This window comes from Accipiter gentilis, chromosome 24 (genome assembly GCF_929443795.1).
Source record: "Accipiter gentilis chromosome 24, bAccGen1.1, whole genome shotgun sequence".
Lineage (NCBI taxonomy): Eukaryota > Metazoa > Chordata > Aves > Accipitriformes > Accipitridae > Astur > Astur gentilis.
This window is the reverse complement of record NC_064903.1, coordinates 21,815,657-21,839,591: the sequence shown is the minus strand read 5'-3', so window position 1 is coordinate 21,839,591 and position 23,935 is coordinate 21,815,657. Positions and strand designations below refer to the sequence as shown.

General features: G+C 39.2%; 1 protein-coding gene across 4 annotated transcripts in view; it reads left to right on the top strand.

Annotated features, from left to right (window-relative positions):
* Nucleotides 1–6,774: 6,774 nt before the first annotated feature.
* Nucleotides 6,775–23,935, top strand: part of DACH2 (dachshund family transcription factor 2) — a 313,869-nt gene continuing 296,708 nt past the window's right edge. For all 4 annotated transcript variants that reach the window (XM_049828092.1, XM_049828091.1, XM_049828089.1 and 1 more), the window contains exon 1: nt 6,775–7,285. In XM_049828092.1, coding sequence (XP_049684049.1) covers nt 6,786–7,285 — 500 coding nt within the window. In that variant the 5' untranslated portion in view covers nt 6,775–6,785. The remainder of the gene's footprint in view (nt 7,286–23,935) is intronic.

Below are 23,935 nucleotides of genomic sequence, written 5' to 3'. Positions count from 1 at the left end.
TTACTCTCTAAAATACATATTGGTTTTAAAGATGAGCTCAAGATAATTACTTTCACAGTATTAATAATTCTGCCAATTGGATTTCCACAAAGTAGATTCAATAAAATACTAAAAATATTTATTCAATAAATCAATTACACTTCTGACTGAGTCTGGATAGCTATAAATTGCTTTCTCATTGGTAAAATTCTGTTTATGAAAACCTATTTTCATGGAAATGACTCTTAAGATTTTTATTGGAAAATGCTTTGCAGTTAAACAGAAGATATGAGAACTAATGAAAGGTCCATATGAGCCTTATACGTTTAAATAAACAAAAAAAGATTATTTTTTTAAGTTGTTGCTTGAAGTAGAATGTAACATCCATGTTTAAAAACACCAAGAAATATAAACAAAAATTAAATACCTTCTTATCCCACTAGATGGTGGTGCCTTCAGATTAGGGCTGAGATGCTCAAACAGACACTACAGGAAAACTTTTGCTTTCTTTAGCTGACCTGCAAATATAGAGAGTGAGAGATGAGGTTAATCTTGTTCCTCTGGGGATATTAACAAGCATTCAGGTATAATGACTTACTGAATATATTTGAGTAGATAGTATTGTGTTCACAGTAGTTTGCTATAAAGTGTGTTTTAACTTCAGTACACATCTAATAGTATTAATTTTTCTTCCTGAAGAAGAAAAGGTGCAAACAGTATTGAACCTTAATGATGATTGCATCTCATGTAATACAACCTTATTATACTAAGGTCCTGACTTTGCAATTTTACTGCCCTCTATCCTCAGTCAAAATCAAAATGCAGATTAAAGCAGAGAATCATTAGCAACAACTGCATCTTGTGTTCATGTATTTCACTGAAACGATCTAAAAAGTACTACTCACATTTTTATACAACAAAATGTACTCCTTGCTTTAAGGAGAAAGGTATTTACACATCATTTAGACAAAAAAGTGACAGTGCCCAAGCATCGAAGGACACATCTCTTCAGTTGTAACAGTCAAGCAAAATTTAATGAATAGAAAAAGTAGATGGGACCCTGTTTGAGAGAGAATTTTTGTGCTTTAATTTTCTCAGGTTCTTATAGTAAATGATCAAATCCTTCATGCCTCAAGTAAAGCTTGAACTGTTACTGTTGAGTTCAGTGCAGATTCTGTGAACTGGAGAGCTTGTCTCAAAGGCTCTGTCTGTTAAGGACTGTCCCAAGAGTAGACTCAAAATCACACTCAACTGTTGTGCAGGGAGGAAGCCTACAGGTGCAGACTCAGACAGAGCAGGAACATGATGCTAGAGCATACAGAGTATTAAATGTATAACCGTTGCCAGTGAGCTAGCCAGCTGTCAGTCATGCCCAGGCAAGAGGTCCAAAGCAAGTCTAGAGTTTCCTGTGTACATGGCAAGCCATGTGGACAAACTGCTGTAAGCACATGGTTGCTCTAGAGACCACTCTCTCAAATTTGTGCAAAGGTAGTCAGTGATCGGATGAAAACAATTTGTGAATTTGCACTGTTAAGAATAAAATAATTCTGAATTGTTTTAATTTTGCTTAAATATTATGATGTAGATCAGTAGTATGAAAAAATTAAGATTAAAATTAAAAGCTGTTTTATGGATGAAGAACTCCGGTAAGATAAGCCCGAACATTAGACTTCCCAACTGTTATTTTTAAAGATGGTGTAATGGTACAGAAAAGTTAAGGATGCCCATAAGTGTCTTGGCATACAGCATTGATCAAGAATCCCAGACCTCAACTGTAGTCCACAAATGTTGTTTCTCAGTGTATTTTTCTTCACATCACTCTGCTCCCAGGTGAGCGCCCAATTTATAATACCTAGAGTCACTTAAAAAATAACCCTCTTTCTGGCACAGTTTGATTCATGTTTATTTGCTGTATGTTCCCTCTCATTTATTCTATTCCTCCTATTCCACTCTTTCACTTTTTAATTCTTGTGTTTGCAACATCTACTCAATTTCCCATTTCCTTTGCAAGTAGTGTACAACAGTACGAGTAGCATCAAAGTGCTGAGATATGTCAAATTACTATGATTTCCAAGCAAAGATTACAGACCCAGTAGTCCAGATACTTCCACGTAAGAACATCACAGCCAAAAAAGCCTTAATCTGTGACTTCTTAATGAGCACCTAGCAAGGCAATTCCTTTGTATATGCAGAGGACTGAGGCAGAAAAATGGATATAGAAATGGATGTGGATGCTCGGTTCTTCTGTAGAGTGTTAATTATTTTGCACGTTAGAATATTCCCTGACTCTGTTAGGAAGAGAAGATCCACTCTTACTTTCTCTAGAAAGGTATGTAGGATTTTCTGAAAGCCTGAAGAAGCAAAATTCACTCCAGTCATTGTTACTCACTACCATTAGGGGTTGAAATGCAGCGTTTGCCAAGAGTGCAAGTTCCTTTATTTGATCTCTTTGACTGTACCAGTATAACTGCCAATCACAGGAAATACCTCTAATAACTCTTACTTTTACTTAATAAGGAATACCACATCTTTAAAACATTAGAAACAGATGTCACTGCATTACTTCACTGCTGATGTATGTAATAGAAATGACACACTAATTAATTTAATGCAGTATAAATGTACTGATTATTTATCATGGCTGACAATAAAATTATGAAAACATTCAATTACAATCAGTGGTAATTCATTATTTATTGATTCTGCATTATGCACACATTAATACAATACATTTAATTACGTAAGAGAAGGGATCATTTTTCTATTGATACTTAGACATTTAGACTCATCAGTTTTATTTAAAAACCTTGATGTTTAGGTGGGAAGTTTTAATCCACAATTCCAAAAAAACCTCTACTGAAATGTCAGAAATAAACTGAATGCAAGCATCAAGTACTAGTGCGTCTAGAAAAATGTGGGCAATAAGAATGACATACTAATTTCAGTCTCTTCTTTTTCTCGCGTCAGTGGCCTACATTTGTTAATATAGTCATGGTTACTCTTTCCCAAGTAAACCATGGCATTAAACACTAAACTAGCAAAAAAATAATAATGTCTTTTCTTCCTTTTCAAGTCTTTACTCAGAATTCGCAGTATCAGTGGCTTGCATGCTCATGCTATAAACTCAAAGATCACTAGGGTAAGTTAAGAGCTTTAGATTGGGCCCTGAGTAGGTTTTTTTTTTTTGTCAAGGACTAGGAGAATACCATTGTCACGAGGATGCCAGTCAGGCTGGAATTCATAAAAAATGGTGTTTCATTTCATTATGACTAGGGTGCATTGTAAATGCATCTTGCAGTTATTTTTTCATCCTTCATTTTGTGCCCAGTCTTACCTCTGACCCTCATAAGTCTATGTTCACATTTATGCCTCCCATTTATCCCTTCCACTTATTTCAGTGAAGATCCAAGTTCTTCACTAAAACCTATCATTTTTTCCTATAATGTGCTCACATTGGACATACCTATATCAAGTCTATAAAAAAAATTCTTTACACTAAAACCAAAAAAAAATCACCAGGAATCTTTACATTGCAATATCTATGGAATTCCCTTTTTTTTTAATTGTCCTGCCTCATGTTTGGCTACAGCAGACCAAGATAAAACACAAACATCACTATTGAGCTTTCCAGTCTTCTAGAAACAAAATTATTATTATTTTTAATTAATTCCCTGCTGCTTCACTTAAAAAGCTGTCATTATTTTTTATCATTGTCTCCTCCTAGTCAATTGTGTCACCCATCATTTTCTCTATAGGATCCCTGTGAGCCAGTAGCCACATTTATGCCAGCTGGCAATAAGTAATTTCCAGAACGCTGTTGACTAGCCCTATCTGGAAAGACCTGGCCTTTCCTCTCCTCCTGTGTCAGAAAAAGAGCTCCTTCACAGTTCACTCCAATGGGGCATATGTAAAGATGATAAAAACAAAAACAAACAAATATAACAGAACCTTTGCTTGACATTTTGCCATACAAAGATGGCCAATTTTTATATAGGACTAATATACAATACACCAGTATTTCTACAGCTGACAGTGTTAAGAAAACAGAGTGTTTTGCATACCAGTCTAAAAGGAACAAAAATATTGAAACCTTAATTTTAAATAAATATTCTAAAACACTTATTTCAGCTATAGGGAGGCTTACTAGTTTGTACACATTCAAATTACATACTGCTGGACTCCATTCAAATAAACCATCTGGATACTTTATAACTGACAAGATATTACTGTATGATTGTTAGGCTTTAGTAACTTTGCCTTGCCTTTAATAAAATTACAGAGAAATAATAATATTCATTGATACAGTTGATTTGTATATGCTTAGTTGAACTGGACAGCTGCCTGGTATTAATTCTCAAACCTTGAGCATTTTCTTACTTTAAGAGCAGTTCTTCTCTCCATGGATAGTCACTTCTCAAGGGTACTGTTTTTACTACAGCCTTTATGATTTTATATTGCTTCATGCCACTCCAACTTGCTGGGTGTTGATGCGCAAGGCTTCCTCTGGCCTTGCAAAAATTCAGTCTTATTTAGAAATATGTTTAGCTTATGGAAGACATTAAAGTCAAAAAGGAAGAAGAATTCTCACAGTGGAATTTGATTGTCACATTAATCTCAAAGCAAAAAATGTCTTTAAAAGGGCAAAGCCAATGAGAAGTGTTTGAATCTGATTTATTAAATCTCCTAATAGCAATTACGTCCAGAAAATTAACCCCCAAAAGTTTCTATTTGAAGTCAGTTATTTGTTATTTCTATCATTTCCAGTATATAAAAATCTCAGAGGAGTTCAGGGCTCGATTAAAACGCTTTGCCGAACTAAATAGCCCCTGCCCCACAGAGCTTCCAATCTAAGGTTCTGATCCCAGAAAAATGCATGAACAAGTTTAGGAAATATGAGCATTCTTATTGAAAGGTATTTATCTAAACCTAGCTTATGTGAAAATTCTGCCTTAGTTTTAGGGCAGCTAGGCTAGGGGCCTAAAAAAAGTGGTTAGTCTTCTTAGAACACACAGATAATCAATGGAGAAAAAGTGAGGTTCCTCCAGAGTGTAATTTAGACCATTTAAGTTAACAAATATAGCAATTTAGTTAGTATACAGTCATCTGCCCTCATCTAAAATGGGATTACTTATAATGCAAAAATATTAAACTTTCCAGAAAGGGTACCTAAACAAGCAAGCCTAATAAAAGGAAGGAGCAGGTGGCACACACAAGCAGTGCAACCATGGAAATAGTTGAAATGCTCTGTTGGTATTGCTTGTTCGGTATCCACTTGAAAAGTTTTGTTTACACTTTAATGCTCGCTTTGTTTACTGAATGCTTTAGGAGAAAGCTAAAAAAAGGGGAGGGGGGGAAGAAGTTAGAGGACTAGAAAAGAAGGAAAGATAAAAGAAGACTGAAAAAAAGCAGAAACAAACAGGAAAGAAGGATGTTGATACAAAGAAAGGGAAGAGGCTGGGAAAAGAGGTGTAATATAGGTATGCTGGGAGAAGGTAAGAAGCAAATAACTGATCTAGTCAGTGCGTCCTAGCTGCTGCTGGGTGTGTATCTGTCAGACTCAACTCCTTTATATGAAATTTGTCTGACCATCTTTCGGGTCCACTTGTTCAGGGAGAAGGGACGCACAAAGCTTAGCAGTTCTTGTGTCAACTGACCTGGTTCAGGTGAAGGAGACACAGGATCTGTCGGGTTCCCAGGGCTGCTGGGTTTTACTTGTATGCAACTGAATGAGGTACCATATGGCGATTCTGGAGAATGCCTCACAGTCAGGCGTGAGGAGAGGACCGATGCCATTCTTATCTAAACCACAATTGATGCCGCTCTTGAATCTGGAAATTTCAAGCAATTACACGCAAGACCTCCCAAGAACGGACTTCGCCTCCTGTGACTGATCACCAACTTCCACGTCTGTCGCCCCCTCCCTCCGTCCTGCTTGCGTAGCACGCGGTCCCTTCTCTGGAGGGACTCACTTTGCTTTAGACCCCAATCACTCGCGATAGTGCTGCCACCGCCTATCAGTAACCACACGTCGGTTGGTTTCTCGGTAAATAAGCGGCAAGTCGGATGTACCATTTACCTAACACAGACTTGCACCGCTACCCCCCCGCCTCCGGCTCCCCCTCTCTCCCGATCTCCTTCAGCTGTGGAAAGGCACAGGTGTTTTAGCACTCAGGAATGTACCAGAGCGCAGCGACCGCCGAAACCACCTGGGAAAGGGGGCCGGCCCCAGCCCTGCCCTCCTCTCCCTCAGAGCGCCGGGCCAGCGCCCGCCGGATCCCCTCACGGCCCAGGGAGAGCTCACCGAAACTTTCCTACCCCGCGGCGCAGCAGAAGGGGAGTTTTCGGGAGCCCGGCAAGCGGCGCGAACCGGGCGGGCTCTCCTCACACACACCCCCCCTCACCCCCACCCGCGAGGCCGGCGCCCGCTTCACCCCCGTCGGCAAAACCTCCACCCGGCCCCGGCCGCCTCACGCTCCCTCGGCCCAGGTGCTCGCGGCCGGCCGCCGCGCCGCGCTGCCCCGCCCCGCCCCACCGCCCAGCCCGCCAGCCACTCGCCGAGGCCGCGCTGGAGGCGGGCGGGGCGCATTGGCTGGAGGGCGCTGTCACTCTTCTTCCCCCCCCCCCCCCCCCCCCCCATCCACCCGGCGGCGCTGGGGAGGGGTCTGGGCGCGCGGCTGGCGGCGGGCGCTGCGTGTGGGAGGGCGGGCGCGCGGCTCTGTTTTTAGTAGTACCGCAAAGAGCGCGGCGAGAGTGCGCGCTGAGGGGAGCGGGGCTGAGGCGAGCCGCGGCGGGGAGCCAGGCTGGCCATGGCTGTCTCCGCGCCGCCCGTCATCGCCGCAACTTCCAGCGGCGGCGCGGGGGGTTCGGCGGGTTTGTTCCGGGCGGACCCGCTGTACTCCAGCCCCGCGGAGTCCCCGCGCCTCACCAACAGCCTCGTCAACAGTTTCCTCTCCGCCGGCGGTGGCGGCGGGGCCGGCGCGGGCGGCGGCGGCGGCGGCGGCGGGGGCGGCGGCAACGAGTGTAAGATGGTCGACCTGCACGGGGTGAAGGTAGCCTCGTTCCTCGTGGAGGGGCAGGAGCTGATCTGCCTGCCGCAGGTCTTTGATCTCTTCCTCAAGCACCTGGTGGGAGGGCTGCACACGGTCTACACCAAGCTGAAGCGGCTGGATATATCGCCCGTGGTGTGCACGGTGGAGCAGGTCCGCATCCTGCGGGGGCTGGGGGCCATCCAGCCCGGCGTCAACCGCTGCAAGCTCATCACCAGGAAGGACTTCGAAACTTTGTACAACGACTGCACCAACGCGAGGTGAGCCGCAAAACTTCGCTTTTCCTCCGCCCGACCGCCCCGCTTCGTTCCGCTCCGGCCGCTGGGGGGGTCGGTGGCCCGCGGGGAGCCGTGCCCCGGGGTGTGTGGGGGAGTGTGTGTGTGTGTGGGGGGGGGGGTTGCCGGGTCCCGTCCCTTCCCCTCTCCTCTCCCCGCGGGTTCCCGCTGTGCGTGTGTGTGGAAGTGCCGGGGGAGGGGGACGGGGAGACGACGACGACCCTCCGGGCGCTGCGCGGCGACCCGCCGCCCTCGGTGGGGCAGCCCCGGGCTGGGCCTGGGGGAGCGGGGGGCTGGGGCTGGGGCTGAGGCGCGGCGGGGGCGGTGAAGCGGCGCGGCCGTGGGTGCCGGCGTGGAAAACTTTGCAGGATTCCTCAACACCCCCTACCCCCCCACACCCCCCTTCGAGATGGCTGGGACCGCCGAGCGGCGGGCCGGTCTTCAAACTTTTCCCCTCGCGGGGAAAGCTGATAGTTCCCGTGTACGCTCTTAAACCAAACCAACCCTCCAAAACCGCGAAGTTTTCTGTTATTATTTTCCTTCCGCTGAAACTTCCAATTCTCCTCAGGATCCCTCGCTCCCGAGGGGCTGAGCGCCGGCCGCGGCGGCCGGCCGGTGCCCGCCGGGGGAGGGTGGGCGGCCGGCGGGCAAACTGTTGCTCGCGGCCGTTCCCGAGTGGCTTCACGTCACGCGAGCGAGCGGCCCGGGGTGGCCGTAGCCCCTGCCCCGCCGTGCCTAAATCGCGGAGCCCCGAGCGGGCTGTATTCGTGGGAGATCCCTGCTGGGTGCTTCGTAGTTGGGGTTCTCATCCTGGTCTGTGACCTCGTAGCTGCTGCCTTTAGAAATGGTAATGATCTAATAAACACAAAAACGCTCTCGGGGCTGAGGAGGAATGCCTAGTGCAGTGGGGTGGGACGTAAGACGGGGTGCTCGGAGACGGCGTTTCCTAGTTGAGCAGTTGGTGAGGTACCTCTCCAGAAACATTTGCCTTCCAGTGTGCTCCGGCTTTCTGCCTGGCAGGAAACTTTCTTTACAGAAGGTTGTTTCAGACAGCTTTGAGCGCGATATCAGACTCGCAGCATGCAAATATTTAGTAACTTTGGTTTTGGTGTCACTAGTTCTAACTGCTTGGCACTGAACGTGTTGGGTGGGTTTTTTTTAATGACACCTTAAGTACGCTCAAATCTGGGGCCTGATCCTGTTCTCGCTGCTGTGAGCTTAAGCAGGAGCACACCCGATGCTCATTCTTGAGTAGCAGTATTTGGTATGTTTCAAATTATTTTATGTTACAGGTGACATTTTAGAGATGCTTGCAGTCAATTCCTAGATACGTTTATTTGAAGTATGTGCTTTTTCTCTTGCTCGTGTTCTGTTTCTGTAACACCTTCTCCCGCTGCCTCTTTATTTCGGTGTCATGCACCTCTGTGACATCACAACTACTGCCTTATTAAAACGACGGTGTTGCAAGTAAGGTCTGGCACTAATATATTTGAATAGAATTAATAAAAGATTACTAAGGGACACATTTAACATGTAAATGCTTCTCTGAAATGTTTCTGAAACTCGACTAGCATGAAAGTTCACCGTTAAAGAAGTATGTCTTTTTAATTTCTGTGACTGTGCCAAAGTTTTCCCTTGGGGAAATGTGGGATCTGATTTGATGATACAGCTTTTAGATGTGATCTGATGATTTCTGCTCTCTTACAACCAATGATTTAAGATCCAGAAATGCTCAAGTGTTAAATGTTTAAAACTTGTATTTCACTTTTTTTTTTCCTTTGACAAAGACATATGGCCCTGATAGGATAAGGGAATAAGTAATGCAAGGAGCAGCTGAGAAGGGAGGCCAGGGGAGCTGTAAGTGAGGAGCCGACTGATGCTCTAAGAGGGTCTGAAAGGAGCAGTCAGTGGAACGAAGACCTGGTCAGAGGCTGAAGATATGGCAAGAGCACTGTTGAGGGGGGATCTAATAGGGGAGAAATATGTCTGAATGGAGTCAAAGCTCTCAACTGAGAAAGTACGTTCAACACGTGTGTAAGAGCAAGCTCTCCCTGCCTCATGATGCCTAGTATTTTTACCTGTTCAGGAATAGCAGATCCCTTTACATTTCCTAAAACATTTTTCACTTATTGAAACATCACCCAACCTTTGTTTTTATCTCTTGAAAATGCCACTGGTTCGAATAACCTACTGATACCAGTGTATTTTGCATTCATGGTTTCAAGGTGTAATGCATGATAAGTGTTATCAGCACAGATAAAACTTTTCTCAAGTTTGGTAACTTAACAATGTTAATTGTATCCATCGTGCTAATTGAATGATTAATATGTCATTTTATTTACAGGGTTTTTTTTCCTCAAACAGCCCACACTTAATGGGTGAGAATGTTGGATAAAAATAGCTAAATACATGAGTAATCTAATTTTTGTTTCCTGTGAAGTGACCTGGGAACCACTGCAGTGCATGGTACCAAACAAAACACAGTGGAATTGTTACAGCTATCCATACGTACAGTATTTAGGTTCTATACCTGGGAAGTAGTCTTGAAAAAATGTGGGTTTTTTAGAAGCAAACCATTCGATATGTATTGTTCCACTGCATGACTCAAGCATTACTTTCATGTCTGAACATATATTTTGTAATATATTTTAATTTATGGATATTTATTTATATATTTGAATACTGTAGAAATACTTCATTAAACTGAAGAGCTGCCAGAAAAAGCAATAAGAAATGTTGGCTATCATTGTTTTCAATGTTAGTCGACTTCTGAAAGTCAACATCTCTTATGTTAGTGTACACTTTTAATTATTTTTTTAAATTGGAATGTGAATCATCGATTATATATAATTGAAAAAAACCATAAAATTTACTTCTCCTGCTTACTCTATTGCATTTTTTTTAGTTGAGCATATCTACAGAGCTTGTAAAAGCTGCAGAGAAATATACCTGTAAGTGAAATTTTTTTTTTATGTTTGTTCTGTGTATGTAATGCTAGTTCCCTATATCTAGTATCTTTGATCTTTGTGGGTTTTTTTAAACACTACATGTATAATTTTCATTCACGTGTAAACAAAGTGTTCCTAACTTTGATTGTCATTAGCCATCATCATGTAATCTAATTTGGAAGCAAGGTTTGTAAAATGAAACTAACCGTTCATTTCATTACAGGTAGCATCTTCAAGTGCATAGTGAGTACAACATATTTACAAAATTTAGTTACTAATTTGCAATACCTTAGAAGATTACTTAAATTATGGACACATGCTTAATTTTAGTAGTAAACTATAATGAGATTTTATTTAAAAATGAAATTTAAAACTGCAGTAAGAACGTTTTTATGGTGGTAAATGTATCAGTCCCTAAAATTAGGCTTATATGAGCATGATCATAACCTATTCTACAGGGTTTCTGTTTGATGGATGCTGTTGGCTACTGAAAAAGCATAGTGTTGGTCTGGATTATTCAGTGGATAGTAAGAGTATTTCCCAGAAAACAATGTTTCGGCGCATGGCTTATTTTTTATGATTTCAAGTATCCAGTTAAGCTAATATTTTGTATTACTTTGGCTATTCACAAACAATAAAAGGCTTTAGAAATGAATTTAAGCAGTAAATGCAGACATTTTATTTTATGAGATAATGAAGGTCTAGTCATGTTGTCTATTAAAAGCTACCCTATAGTCAGCAATACTCTGTCTTTTATTAGGAGAATGATGTCAAGATTATAATTAAAGCAATCCAGTCATGTAGCACTGCACAGCGTTTCCTTGTACATTGATTTTTAAATGTGGACATCTGATCATATAAACTTCTTTGACTAAGTAAATATTTAGTATGCATTCAGTCTTAGCCAAACTTGTGAATTTTGGAGGTGCTAGCATGTTAAAATAAAAAAAAGATGAATTTCTCAAATTTTTTTTCTTCCTTGGAGAGGAGACTCACTTAAAACATTCTCATGAGAGATCACCAGCATAGTGGATTCTGCTAGAGATGCAGAAAGGAATTTTTCCACTTTCCGAGCAGATTAATTATACTTTTGGAAAAATCCCTCTTTCTTTTTGGGCATCTTGAAAGTCTATGCTTGTTCAAAACTACTAAAATACTTGAATATTTTCATCAGATGGATATCTAATCTGGAGAAGCCTTGATTAAAATTCCCTTCTTTTTACATAGCAATAGAGCTCCCCATTTAAAGTGTAACATGCTTTTCCTCCAAAATGGAGTATTTGTGTGTTTCCTGCATGTGTATATGCATAATACATATGTAATTTTCTACTGAGACTTCTACAACTGAAAAATACTGTGTTTTTGTAGCAAAGACAAAAAAGCTAAACAATTAGGTATTAATGATATTCTTGTTGCATATTCAAAAGGTCTTTGCAAGCATTTCTTCTCCTTTTTTTCTTTTCACCATTTCAACCTGCAGAACTCTTCACTGTCACTCCAAATCACACAATTCTACAAAGATAAAACAACATTTAAACTCATTTGCTTTGGGAGGGAAATTGAGCATTTGCACCCAATAAGCCTGATTGTGGAACTGCATGCAAATTGTGTTTTGATTTATCTCTTTTGCACTTTTTTCCATTTGAATTGATCTTGCATTAATTTTGCCAAGCGGCTCTGTGAGGCTGCAGATGTTGCCCTGTGTTTAATAAATCAATGAGACAGATCTGAATGAATCACTTCAGATGGATTCTCTGCTCGGTTTGATGTCTAGATGTTATTCTTAGCTTGTTATCATGACAGATGCATTAATGTTCCCATACACTGCCAGCAATGTCAAAGAGATTGAAGCTTTTAAAGTGGCGGTATCCCCTTTTCCCCCTTCTGTTGGAATAACTAAATTGCCTTTAGGAATAGGTCAAAATATAAATTTAATCATGTCATCATTGTGGGGAAGATGCTAAACTTCTGATCATATTATAACACAAAGTCAGACAAATACAGTTTCATACAGAATGATTAATTATTCCAAAATAGTGGAGATCAATATTAAAATCTAAACATAGGATAGCTCCTTAATAGAGTAACCACTTTCTCAACATTAATATTTCATTGTAATAGGAATGATCCGAATAAATAATATAAGACTAGAACATGTTAAAAGTGTTGCTATAAATAGAATATCATTGTGTCCAAATTGATTACAGGCTGAAGAAAGGCTTTCCCCCTGGTTTTTTTTTTTTAATTCTTATTAATTTTTTTCAAGTTAAATGTGTCTGAATTCAACATCTGTTAGACTTAAAATAGGAATACTTGTTTATTATGTTTCTGTTACTAACCATTTAGTGCCAGAAATGTTAGAAAAGTTGTCGATCACCGTTTATTTCTGATCTGTATAGTCTGGTATCCATTATCTTGGAGCAGAACCTGTGGAACGCAAATCATAAAAGAGGCTGGAATGTGTCTTTGTGGAACGGTTTTAAATTCTGGAAAAGATTGCACAAAGTGTAAAGTACTCTGCCATGAATAATGAAGATCTATTTCCCACATAGGCTGGGCAGAGTTTTTATTGGCTTTTATTCTTTAGTGTTTATTAAACCACTTGTGGTCTTCCTTGTTTTTCTTTAGAAGATTAAAATAGTATTTTGTGATTTGCTTCAATCATTTTGTTAAAACTGCTCTCTTCCAATATGACGCTTAAGTTTAATGTTAAAAATTATCGCAAATGTTCTTTTTCCTAATCTCTTCTCCAAACAGAAGAACTTTGACTTTTTGTCATTAAGGCTTCTGAGAATAAATTGGAGAAACTGGCTGTAACAGATCTAGATTTATGTTGGCATTCTTGGTATTCTTGCTCCAGTAGTTCCAATTTGATAAAGGAAACAATATATGTAATAGAAATTCACAGTTTATTCAAATGAGTTTAAGCTTTAGCATTGTTATATTTGCCTTTCTTTCACCAATATATCAATGTGTGGCAACAGCATTATACTTAGAAAGCCTCCAGAAGTGACCAGCTCTGTAGATGGGAAATTATTCTCACACTGGGGCTACGGTTGGACACGCAGCCTCTGTTTGTGTGTATGCATTTGTTTTAAAGGCAGGTGAAAATCAACTTTGGTAGAACTGAGGAGCACAGCAAAAATCACTGAATTAGAAAATCGTGTTTTGTTGTATGGCAGTGGCCTTAGGGTGAGAAATTAGTATCTACCTACCTTGGTAATTTTGCACAAAATATTTAAAATGAGCACTGTGAGATTTTTTTCAAGTATTCTATCTTATTTCATTGCTTACAGGCTGGAGTTCACATTGTGTAAGAGCTGTTTGTCAGTATCATTATTAAAAATGTGTTGAAATGTGGGCCATAAAGTCCCTATTTTGACTTTGCTAAGGTGAATCTCCCTTTCATGCCAGTGGAAGTTTGCCAGAACAAGGGCAAAGAACTTACAAATGTTTCTAGGATCTGAGCCTTTCTCGTCAAAGGTGGGACATATTTATTTAAAACCTGTGTTTGAGAGAATTACGTGTATATGCCATTTTCAAACAGGTACTAAGTTTTTGGGTCTGACCTTGTTCTTGCTCAGCGTAGGATCTTTAAGGTTTTACGTGCCTGTTGCGGGAATGATAATTTTGGATTTTCTGAAGTTACGAACAAAATTATCCAAATCCTTACTTTAAAATACATATAAAGTGCTCATCTAGTTTCGTAAGTTCTTAATGTGATTATCAATGTAATAAAACTCTAGGTGTATGGAAATGCAGCATTTTAATGATTATTTATGTAAACAAAGCTAATAGCAGAAACAAACATGACGATACTTCAGTTACTGCTGTCTGTGACATGTTCCTTTGGTGTAAGCTGAGGCAAGATTTTAATACGTTACGATTAAACATGCATTACCAAGCACAAGTACATTAGTTAGTAATGATTCTTAGTGATTTGGATTTATCCTGCTTGATATTAGAATTGTCCCTTGGGGCTACACGCTTTTGATCTTTGTTCCCTCTTGGTAAAGCATGGTCATCCAAAGTGACTTAGTAATAGGGTTTCCCTTCTCCTCCTGTTCTACAACCTGTAAGAAACACCGATACCTATTAACTAATGCACTTTGATACCTGCCCCAGAAGGTTCCAATATCTCAATCCTGTAAGGCATACGTTTGTTTGCTTTCATTTTTTTTTTTGGTAACACAGCAATATTGTTGTTTTGTGTGTGCATATAAAGTTTATTGTCACTATCAAGTGTGGGGAGATTATATTTCCTTGTCAGTTCATCTTGACCTGCTAAGCCCATTTTGCTCATTAAAACATATTGTCAGAGCCTTTCTTGACTCGGTTACAAATAACCACTTCCCCAAAAAATAAGAACCAAAACTAATGAATAGTGCTTGCTTTATTACTGTACAGTGACTTAAAGTGTAATATTTACCAGTGTATATTGTTGTGTATATGTTAAGGTATAAAATGTTTGATTGCAATTGTGTCTGATCTTATCAAGTTTCTGGAAATTGATATCTGGTAACAGCATTTAACCTACATCTAGTCTATCAGCTATCTATGTGATGGGTTAAAAAGAAAAAGTAGTATCGATCTGTCGCTGGATTAAAGTTTGAAATCGGCAACAGCATGAGCACAAAAGGCTTTTTTTATGATTTCTCAGCTTGCCATTGATCTACCAGTTTTATTGCATTCATTATTTATTAAAAGAATTTGCAAGCTAAACATAACGTTAAGCTAGTTTGCACACAGGGACTGCACTTAGGAAATTGAATGGAAATTGCATTAGAGATGAACATCTGTGCTATTTTTCCACTCGTGTGTTTATGGGTTTGTATAAAAGGTGTATTGGATTAACAGTTATAACCATTATAGCTTGCAGCAATATGTTAGAACCCTAAGCATTTAGTAGTTATTTAGGAGGGAGACTCTTTTTACTTATACTAAAAAGTATGGTAATGCCATCACAAACAGTGCTTTTATTGGATTATTCTTTATTAATGGGCTTTTTACTAGTAATGTGTAAAACTTGAGGTATCTAGCTATATTATGCATGTGTTCTATTATCTATGCTACATAAAGCTCCATTAATATTGTCATTAATTGAAGGTTTCTAGTGACAGTATTCGTTAAGCTTTTGGCACATAGAAACCGAAGGATTGAAATTAAATGTATTTTATAATATACGATAGGAATTTAAGTATTGAAAAGATCCTTAATATATGTTCCTTCAGATTTTTTCCCTCAATTCAACTAGTTTTCTGTCCTCCTTGAACCGGGTAGTTTCTGTGATGTATTGTATTAGTGAATCAGGTGAAAACCTTAAATATTTTGAAGTCTTTTTCCACTTCAGTTCACAAGTTCAGTTGCCTTCAACACTAGCTGTAGTTGTGTGTGATGTATAAAGTGTAGGGTGGACCGAGAATTTTGAGGTCATCTCCTGTAATGATTTTTTTATTGTGCTCCTTCTATAAAATAGATTATTTTGCCTGAATACCTGTTTGTTAAATAGGGAAAAGAAAAGGAAAAATTATTTTGGGGACTTTGGGTAAAAAGTATATTTTTAGAATCAAGATGTTATCTGTTCTATTTGGTCTTAAACTATGTGCAGTCTAGTCTGTCTGTGACTAGAATGTACTGAAATATGTCATGTTTTGCATCATCAGTGCGCTTCCCTTTCAGTTACTCTATTGAAGACTCAACCTGATACATGTCACCAGCTTGTAAGACTGTTAAGGGTTTCCTGTGCAAAGAAGCAGAAATGTTCTTCATGCCAGAAGGTTGTGCTTACTCTTTTGACTGCCACCTCTATATTTTTTTTGTTTGTCTCTGGTAGGATGAACCCCTTTAAGTCCTAATAGTATTTTGAACAGAGGGACCTCTGATTTTTAGCTGAAGGAATCTCAATACTGTTTTTCCACATAGTTTTTGGACTCACTTTTACTAGTCTTTCTCACTGTTGTTCCCAGCCATAGGCTCCTGTGATCACAGTTTTCATATCATATTGAATAAAACGTTTCAGCTACCCTGTAAATAAAGGTGGAAGTTAGATTTATTATGGGATTTATGTCATACGCACATACACACACATATTGATTGATGTAATATATACACATATACATAATGCAATTTAAACTAAATGTTTGGATTATTCCAGAGCCTCTTTCCCAAACCATAGAAATAACTTTGTTTTTTGGAAAATGTTGTATATGTATTTATGAAGAGAGAGGCTTTCGAATAATCCAGAAATCAGTTTGAATTGCATTTGCTATGGACAAGAACAAAAGTTCCTAAATGAACTAAGATGGCTATATGAGCTATCTTGGTGTCCTTACCAAAAGTCTTTAATTTTTTTTTTTTTATAATTCTCATAGCCATGTGAGTGAGTAACATTCTCAGCATGTAATTTTATTTCTGTCCCGTCTATGGCAAGAGAACTTTTAGCTTGGGATGCCCTCATGGTACTTTCAGTCAACAGAACATTGAGTAATTTTTATCTCCTGTTGCTAAACCTGTGTGGATGTGGAATTAAAACAGAGCAATTTACTGAAAAAAATTAATCAAAATTATTTCACACTATATGTGTACAGAGTTCTGGTTATCCTGTGTTTTGCAGAATGACAGAATTGTTGAGGTTGACAGGGTCCTCTTGAACTCATGTAGTCCAACTCCTCGGTTTAAGCAAGGTCAGCTAGAGCTGGTTGTCTAGAGCCGTGTCCAGTTGGATTTTGAGTATTTCCAAGGATGGAGACTCTCAGCCTCTCTGGGCGCCCAGTTTACAGAGTAGAAATAACTATGCGGTGGAAGACAGATGTTATTGGCATTCATTGGGATGAGTGGTTTGCGTGGTAGTTGTTGAAGCCATGAGTAGATGTCACAGCTAGCCACTGACATCGTCACTGCTGTTGTTTTTGTCCTCGCTGAAGAAGAGTGTGAGTTGTAACCCTCTGTGAATCAACCGTGTCGTATTCAGATTGTGCTTTTTCTTGTCTCAAATTATTTCCTTAAATCCTGTATGTGTGTGCTGATGAGCTGACTTGTCTTTTTTTCCCTACTGCTACCTGAGAAGGAATATTTGTATATTTGTAATTTAAAGGGCGGGGGGGGGAAGTGTCTGTAAGAAAGCTCTTAGCACAGAGATTGTACCAGTAGGGGGATTTAGTTACTTGTATGTTACAGTAATTTAAGAGTTGCTAATTAAGCAGATCAAGCTAGTTTAAAGAAAAAAATATTTCGAGTTTCAGTTAAAACTTCTAATCAGTATATATAAAATACTATGCATTATGCTTTCTTACACATGTAATAGTTGTTTTTGCCTAGTGCAAGTTTTACACGATAGCTAATGGACTGTTTCTATAACAGTTAATCAGGAAATGTTCTGGGTCTGTGAAACATTATCCCTGTTGTTTTTTTCTGAAGTTGATGAAGACACCTCGCTTCACTGCTGCAGGTCTCTAGAGCTGCCTCTTCTTGTCCTCATACTTTCAAGTGTTGCGTGCTGAAGGAGGGCAACTTTCTAAAAAGCTTCTGAGATAATACTGAAAAATAAAGTAGGAAAAAAAAGTCAAGTCTTTCCTGTGAGACTTAAAATGCATGTTTAAAAAAACAACACAAAACCCCCCAGACATCCCCAGCCAACCAAAAACCAACAACAAAAAAACCCAAAGAGAACAAGGCAGTAAAATGCTGGCAGTTAGGAAACAGCAGAATATGAATACTGGAACAGCACCTAAGGTAGTGAACTCAGGGTTGTGTTTTCTCTATTGCATGAGTTTGTTATTGAAATGTGTATCTGTAGGTCTGTGGAGGTTGTTTGTGGGCTTGTAAGGTTTTATTTGGTGTTTTTTATATGGCGATTCATGTATCTGATAGGTGACTTTCTCAAAATACCTTGAGTTGAGCATCTCATCATTAAGAAATCACTTTTGCCTGGTCCAAGGCTGTTCTGACTGTTTTGCAGAGAATTAAATAACAAAGTGATCTGTCAGTGCACTTTGTGCTCTTGTTGTGAGACTTGCTAAATATGCTGTATATAGCATTTGCTCCCCACTGCATTACATGTGTGTGTGGCACAGCAGTGTGCTGTGCTCTGACTCCAGGCTGTACCTGCATGGAAGGGGTGATGCGTTGCTATCTGTTTTCGACGCTACGGTTTGCCTTTTAGAAGGAGCCCTCAGAAGAGGTTTGGCCAGAATGATTACTGTAAGATGCTGCAAACCTTCTTCTCTCTCATAGTCAGAAGTGCTTAGGAAGGTTAGTTGATTGTGCTATCATACACTAGAACTAAGATTTCTTGTCTTGGATCAGAACCATAATCACTGTCACTTCTTTCTGGTCTGTTTTTATAAATTGCCTTGTTGCACAGCTGATTTTTGGTTCAAACAAATCTGTTTCTTCCTGCTGGAACTCAGGAAAGTTTGTCTTGCAATTTCGTGAAATACTTTTCCCTTCATGCTAAGCAAGAGGGGATTTTGATCATTCACTTATCCTGCCTTTTTTAATATGCTTTCTTTAAAATTTTTCTGCCCCCCCCAACCATCAGTCCTAAAACTGTTTGTTCCATCTTCTTAGTTATTCATCCTTAAAGGTTTATGATTTTAGCTGACTGACTGAAAAATTTAACCCTTTGTTACACTGGGAGAATCCGTATTCATGTTGGTATGGAAACAAAACAAGTATTTGTGATGTATTTATTGTAGGCATCTCTACTGAGTAATGCAGAGACTGTTGTAGAGTAGTTCAGAATGCAGCAGCAGACTGTTAAATACATTTTAAGAGCTCATGTTCTCTGAATGTCGATAGGCTGAGCGACTGAGTTCTTATGCTAGCCAGACAAACTCTTTATAAGAACTTCTTTTTTATTTTTTTTCTTTTCCCATTCACGTGAAGTTTGTGATAGTATAAGCTCTATATTTTTTGTTGTTTTTTTCCAAACTTAGCTATTAACAGCAAGTCAAATGCCTGGCAGGGTTGAGCATCTCTGCTGCTAAGTCTGGCATGTAAGTCAGCTAGGTTAGGGATTATTCTACCAGCACTGCATTTGATTTAAATAGTGCATTGTATTAGGGTCTAAATGATTTTTGGTTCTATATTGCATCTGTAAGTGTAGTTAGGTAGGTCTTGCTGTAGTTCAGGAGAAGTCAGTGCAACAAGTTTGTCTGTTTCTGTGCAACTACTTTCCTAATGTTTGTCAGCCAAACAGAAGTAGGAAACTTGCTTATGCTGGTTGTCCTCTACCTGCATGTTTCAAAAGGTATGTGAATGTAGCCATGCTCCTAGTGCCTTTTAGCTCTCTGAGATGAGCTGATGATTTCAGAAGGAGACGTGGTTATTTGGAAGTTATAGTCCTGCTAGTGTTAGGTAGTAATAGGTGCTCTGTCCGTCTGCTTTCGGGGGGATGGGGGGGGAAGGAAAGAAATAAGAATATCACACAGAACATCTTATGCCCACCTGCTGCTGGGTCACAGTGAAGTTGTATCTCACAAAGTGTAAATAGGAGTTGGTTATTGATTTACAGGGAGAAGACAGGAGAAACAGGGAGAAGACAGGAGAAACAGGGAGGCTGGGTTGGTAGATGCAGTATGTTTGTCTGGGATTTCTGGGTATTAGAAGGCCTGCACTGCAGATAGTGTGCTTGAACAATTCAGTCCTTTAGCGTGGGCACAGTCAGGCAAGGGAATCCCAAGAAAGGTTGAAGTTGCTGTGTGTTGTGTGCAGTGGGTGCACAATAGGCTGATACGACCACGGCAATTGCTGCAAGAGAGCTGATGATCTGTACACTGCATAGGGAGTACGTTGAATGTATTGCAGAATTTCTTGTTGTGCCTATTCTGCAATTATCGTTTTGCCTGCCATCCTCTGCTGCCCTGGAATTTCTCCTTGACACCTTCAGGTACTTGTGGCTATGTGGCTACACAGCATCATCTTTCCCCTGTCATCTAGATTGGTCTGTCATTGACAATAACTAAATACACAAATAGCATTCCATTGTAGACAACAATTGCAGGTTTCATTTATCATGTTGAATGGTCATTCAGTTGTTTTTCAAGGTTTAAAAAGTTCCTTAAGATATTCTTGACCCTGTTTTGATACAGGACTTTAGTAGATCCTCTGGCCTTGTAAGCTTTTTTTTTTAACCTCTAAACACTTATTTTGGGTGAAGTTTCTTGTTTGTTTGGAGGGGGTTTTGATGTTGCTGTTATTTTTTTCAGCTTTCTGATTAGAAGCTCTTTTTTAGCATCTTATGCAACACAAAGTAGTTTATCTGATGATGTCACATTGTTTCCAGAATAATCCCTTTCGATGTCTAGCGCTATGAGAATTTGAGTGATAGTAAACAAATCTACAGACAATAAATGGACAAAGAATATTTTTATTTAAGTGCTTAGGATCATTGCTTAGTTCTGTCATATGACTGGGCAAAATAGGAAACTTCCTTTTTTTGCTGTTGATTTTTCATAATGCCCTATTCTGAAACATTGGTTTCAACCACCCTTTTTTCAGAGCAGATAGTCTTACTCTTCCGTTCATTTTATATCTTGGAGTGATGTTGCTGAGGGTCCTAAAATGGAGATAGTCAGTGGTGGTCAGAAACTGACCCGAGTCATGGCATAGAAAGGAAAAAGTACAGAGGATTTAACACTGAAGGTATTTTAATTGGTAATAACTCACTTAAAGAATGTGTTAATATTTGGCTATAAGCTTTCTATGCAACACTGTAGAGGAGACTGAATGAACATGAAGGCTTTGGATCTCGTGTGAAGGAGATTGCTTTGTCCTTTTGACCTCATTGCAGATGAAATTCTGCGATGGAACCGTTGCAGAACCAGAGTCTTTCAATTGATTTTGGTGGTTTTGGATCAGGAGCAAAGAAAGCAATCAAAACTAAATGCATATCCATGAACTAATCTGTAAGTCACTTTAGTCTACACCAGGAAACATTCTGTGCAAATTCAGAAGTGGAATAATGAAAGGGTCCTTCAGAAATCAGTTGTATCCCCCTATATATTTAGCTAATGTGATATTTGGATAGGTATTAATTACTCTCTTAAGTCCATATACTCGTATAGAAAATAAACATAGGGAAAGTGCATAGTGGAACCCCAAAATATTCATGTAAAGAATCTCTGTGTATTTGAATTCTTCTGAAAGGCACTACACAGGACAGAAGAAGTAAGAGTCAATAAATGTATGCTTGCATTGCCTGGTGAACTTTTGCCAAGAATAGGAGCTTACAGCGTGTTTGTGCAAACTTCTATAGGAATTTTCACTTTTTCCATTGTGGGAAAAAAATATTTTCCTTAGAGTGAATACTGTAAAGTTGTTACTGTGCATATGTTGTACATTGCTGATATTCAGAAATCCTTACTTCGTCTCAAATATATGAAATATGATTATGCTTAATCTTGATTATTTTTAATCAAGGGAGAGGGATTTAATATTCTAAGTGGAAGTGACTGCATGTGAAGAGTAGTGGGGAAAATATTATGAACCTTAACAGTTTAAAAAGTAGGAAACTGATAATAATTCATGTACTTTATTAAGTATGTATGTTTTATAAGGTTTACAGTATCATAGGTAGCATCCTGGCTATTTAGTCAAGTCTTGATTTATTCTTGCAGGTAGAATTCAGAAACTTTTTTTTTTGTAGCTGTTGATTCAGTTCTTGGACATGTTAAAATTGGCTTGTTCTTTTATAATTGTTCAACTGAAAATTATTTCAGCAGAGTATTGGGAAAACTAGTATGTAAGAAACTTCAGTTCTCTTCAAGGCCTATTCATTCTGTGCTTCAAAGTAGCAGAAGTCTCACAAAATACAAGGGATTGTTCATCACTGGTATTCACTAATGTAGGTGGAGAAACTTTAACCTTTCCTCAAGCTGAGACTGAAAACACGATGAAGGGTAAACCACCAAGTAGCTGTATTTCTGAATACTGTACAAGCTTAAATTGTGGTCAGTGATTAGTACTTTACACATGCACCTGATTTTTCTGGGAAATCCTATGCACTGTCTGAAAGGGGATGGCAGTTGGTGGACTATTTATTACTCATTCTAGTTTTGGTGGAAAATTCGGCCTTGTATGTCATTTAGACTTTGTGACACATGTAGCCTCCCAGGGCCTAATGACTTGTCTGCAGATGGGCTGTTATTTATTACAGTCATGTAGAATAAAATTGATTGTCTTCTAAAATTAATTTTTCATTTGCCTGCAGCTCTGCTTTAATAGAGGACACACAGTTGCCTGTTTGCAGAAATACTGTTTAATCACATTAATATCTCGGCCCCCCAGGCCGGTGAAGATAATTGTACAAACGAACAGCAAAATCTGTATCTTTAACTTCTTTTTATGATTAAATTATGCAAATGACTTATCTCCTGCCCTTCCAAGCACTAATCATCTAATTAGGAATGATGTGTTAAAGGGATGGTTTTGAATGAGGAGAAGGGGAGAATGGAATAAGCAGAAAATGGGACCTGACAATGAAACTGCTGAAGGTACTATAGCGGTACAAGATAAATCTGTGTATTTGTTCAAAAAGCAATAATAGAGGCTTGTTTTGCTATTTCTAGTCTTGCTTTAGTGATCTTTCTTATGAGAGGATAATTATTCTGTCCAATCTTTGCCCATAATTTTCCATATTAACTTTAAATTATTAAGGTGCAAGAATTGAGTCACTTAGTACTTTCTCTTTCGGTTCTCATAAACAGCATAGTGCGAGTGTCTCTATTTGGCTTCACTAGTAGTATGATTTGAAAGACAGAATACATATATTTGTAGATTTGTGTTTCATAAAAGTGCTTGTCATCATATTGCTAGGTGTCATAAGCGTGTGAGATACTTCTATTCATGTATCTCAGTCTCTCTTTTTTGAATACTTAACTGTTGGCTAAAAAAAACCCAACCCCAAACTGTGCTTTTAATATGAAAATGCAAGTGCCCAACTGAAGAGAAGGGCCATCTCTTTGGTAATGTCCTGTGCCTGGTTTGGGAAGTTTCCCTTTGAGTTATGAGTGAAACTCTGCTTAAATTTAGATGTTTAGATGATCACATATTTATATTTTAAGCTTAAGTATACAAAAGAATTGTGCCTTGACCTCTCCAGGAGCCTACAGCCCTATTTTCTATGTTTTCTATTTTGTAAGCAGATTCTGTGGGTTTTTTTTGTTTTTTGTTTTTGATTTTTTTTTTTTTTTTTGGTCATGCCTTTGTAAGCAGATCTTCCTGCTTAAGGCACTTTGCCACAGTGGGTTCAAACTATCAGTGTGTTATTACTGTTGCTAAAGGTGCAACAAAACTCTTGTATCAGGTGATAACACTGAGAGTTTGATAACACATCGCTTTTGTTTTCCCTTTACTCAGTTACTGATGTACATGATTAAGATACACTATACCAATAAAATAAGAATATTTTACAGACTAACTGAGATTTCAGGTATTCCTACATGAGAATGTAATAATTCCTTTATAAATATATGAGAAAGTATTAATGCATGAGAGTATATGAATTCATAGGATATTAACATAGATAACCAGTAGGTCCGCATTCCCTAAAAGCAGAGTACAGACCAATCTTTCAGAGAAGATAAATCCTGCTATGTTTTCTACAGATCTGGTAAATGCCTTCACTTAGTCAGCTCTTGCCCTTTAGAAGTAAATGTATGAAATAGTGGGAAAAGGTTTACTATTT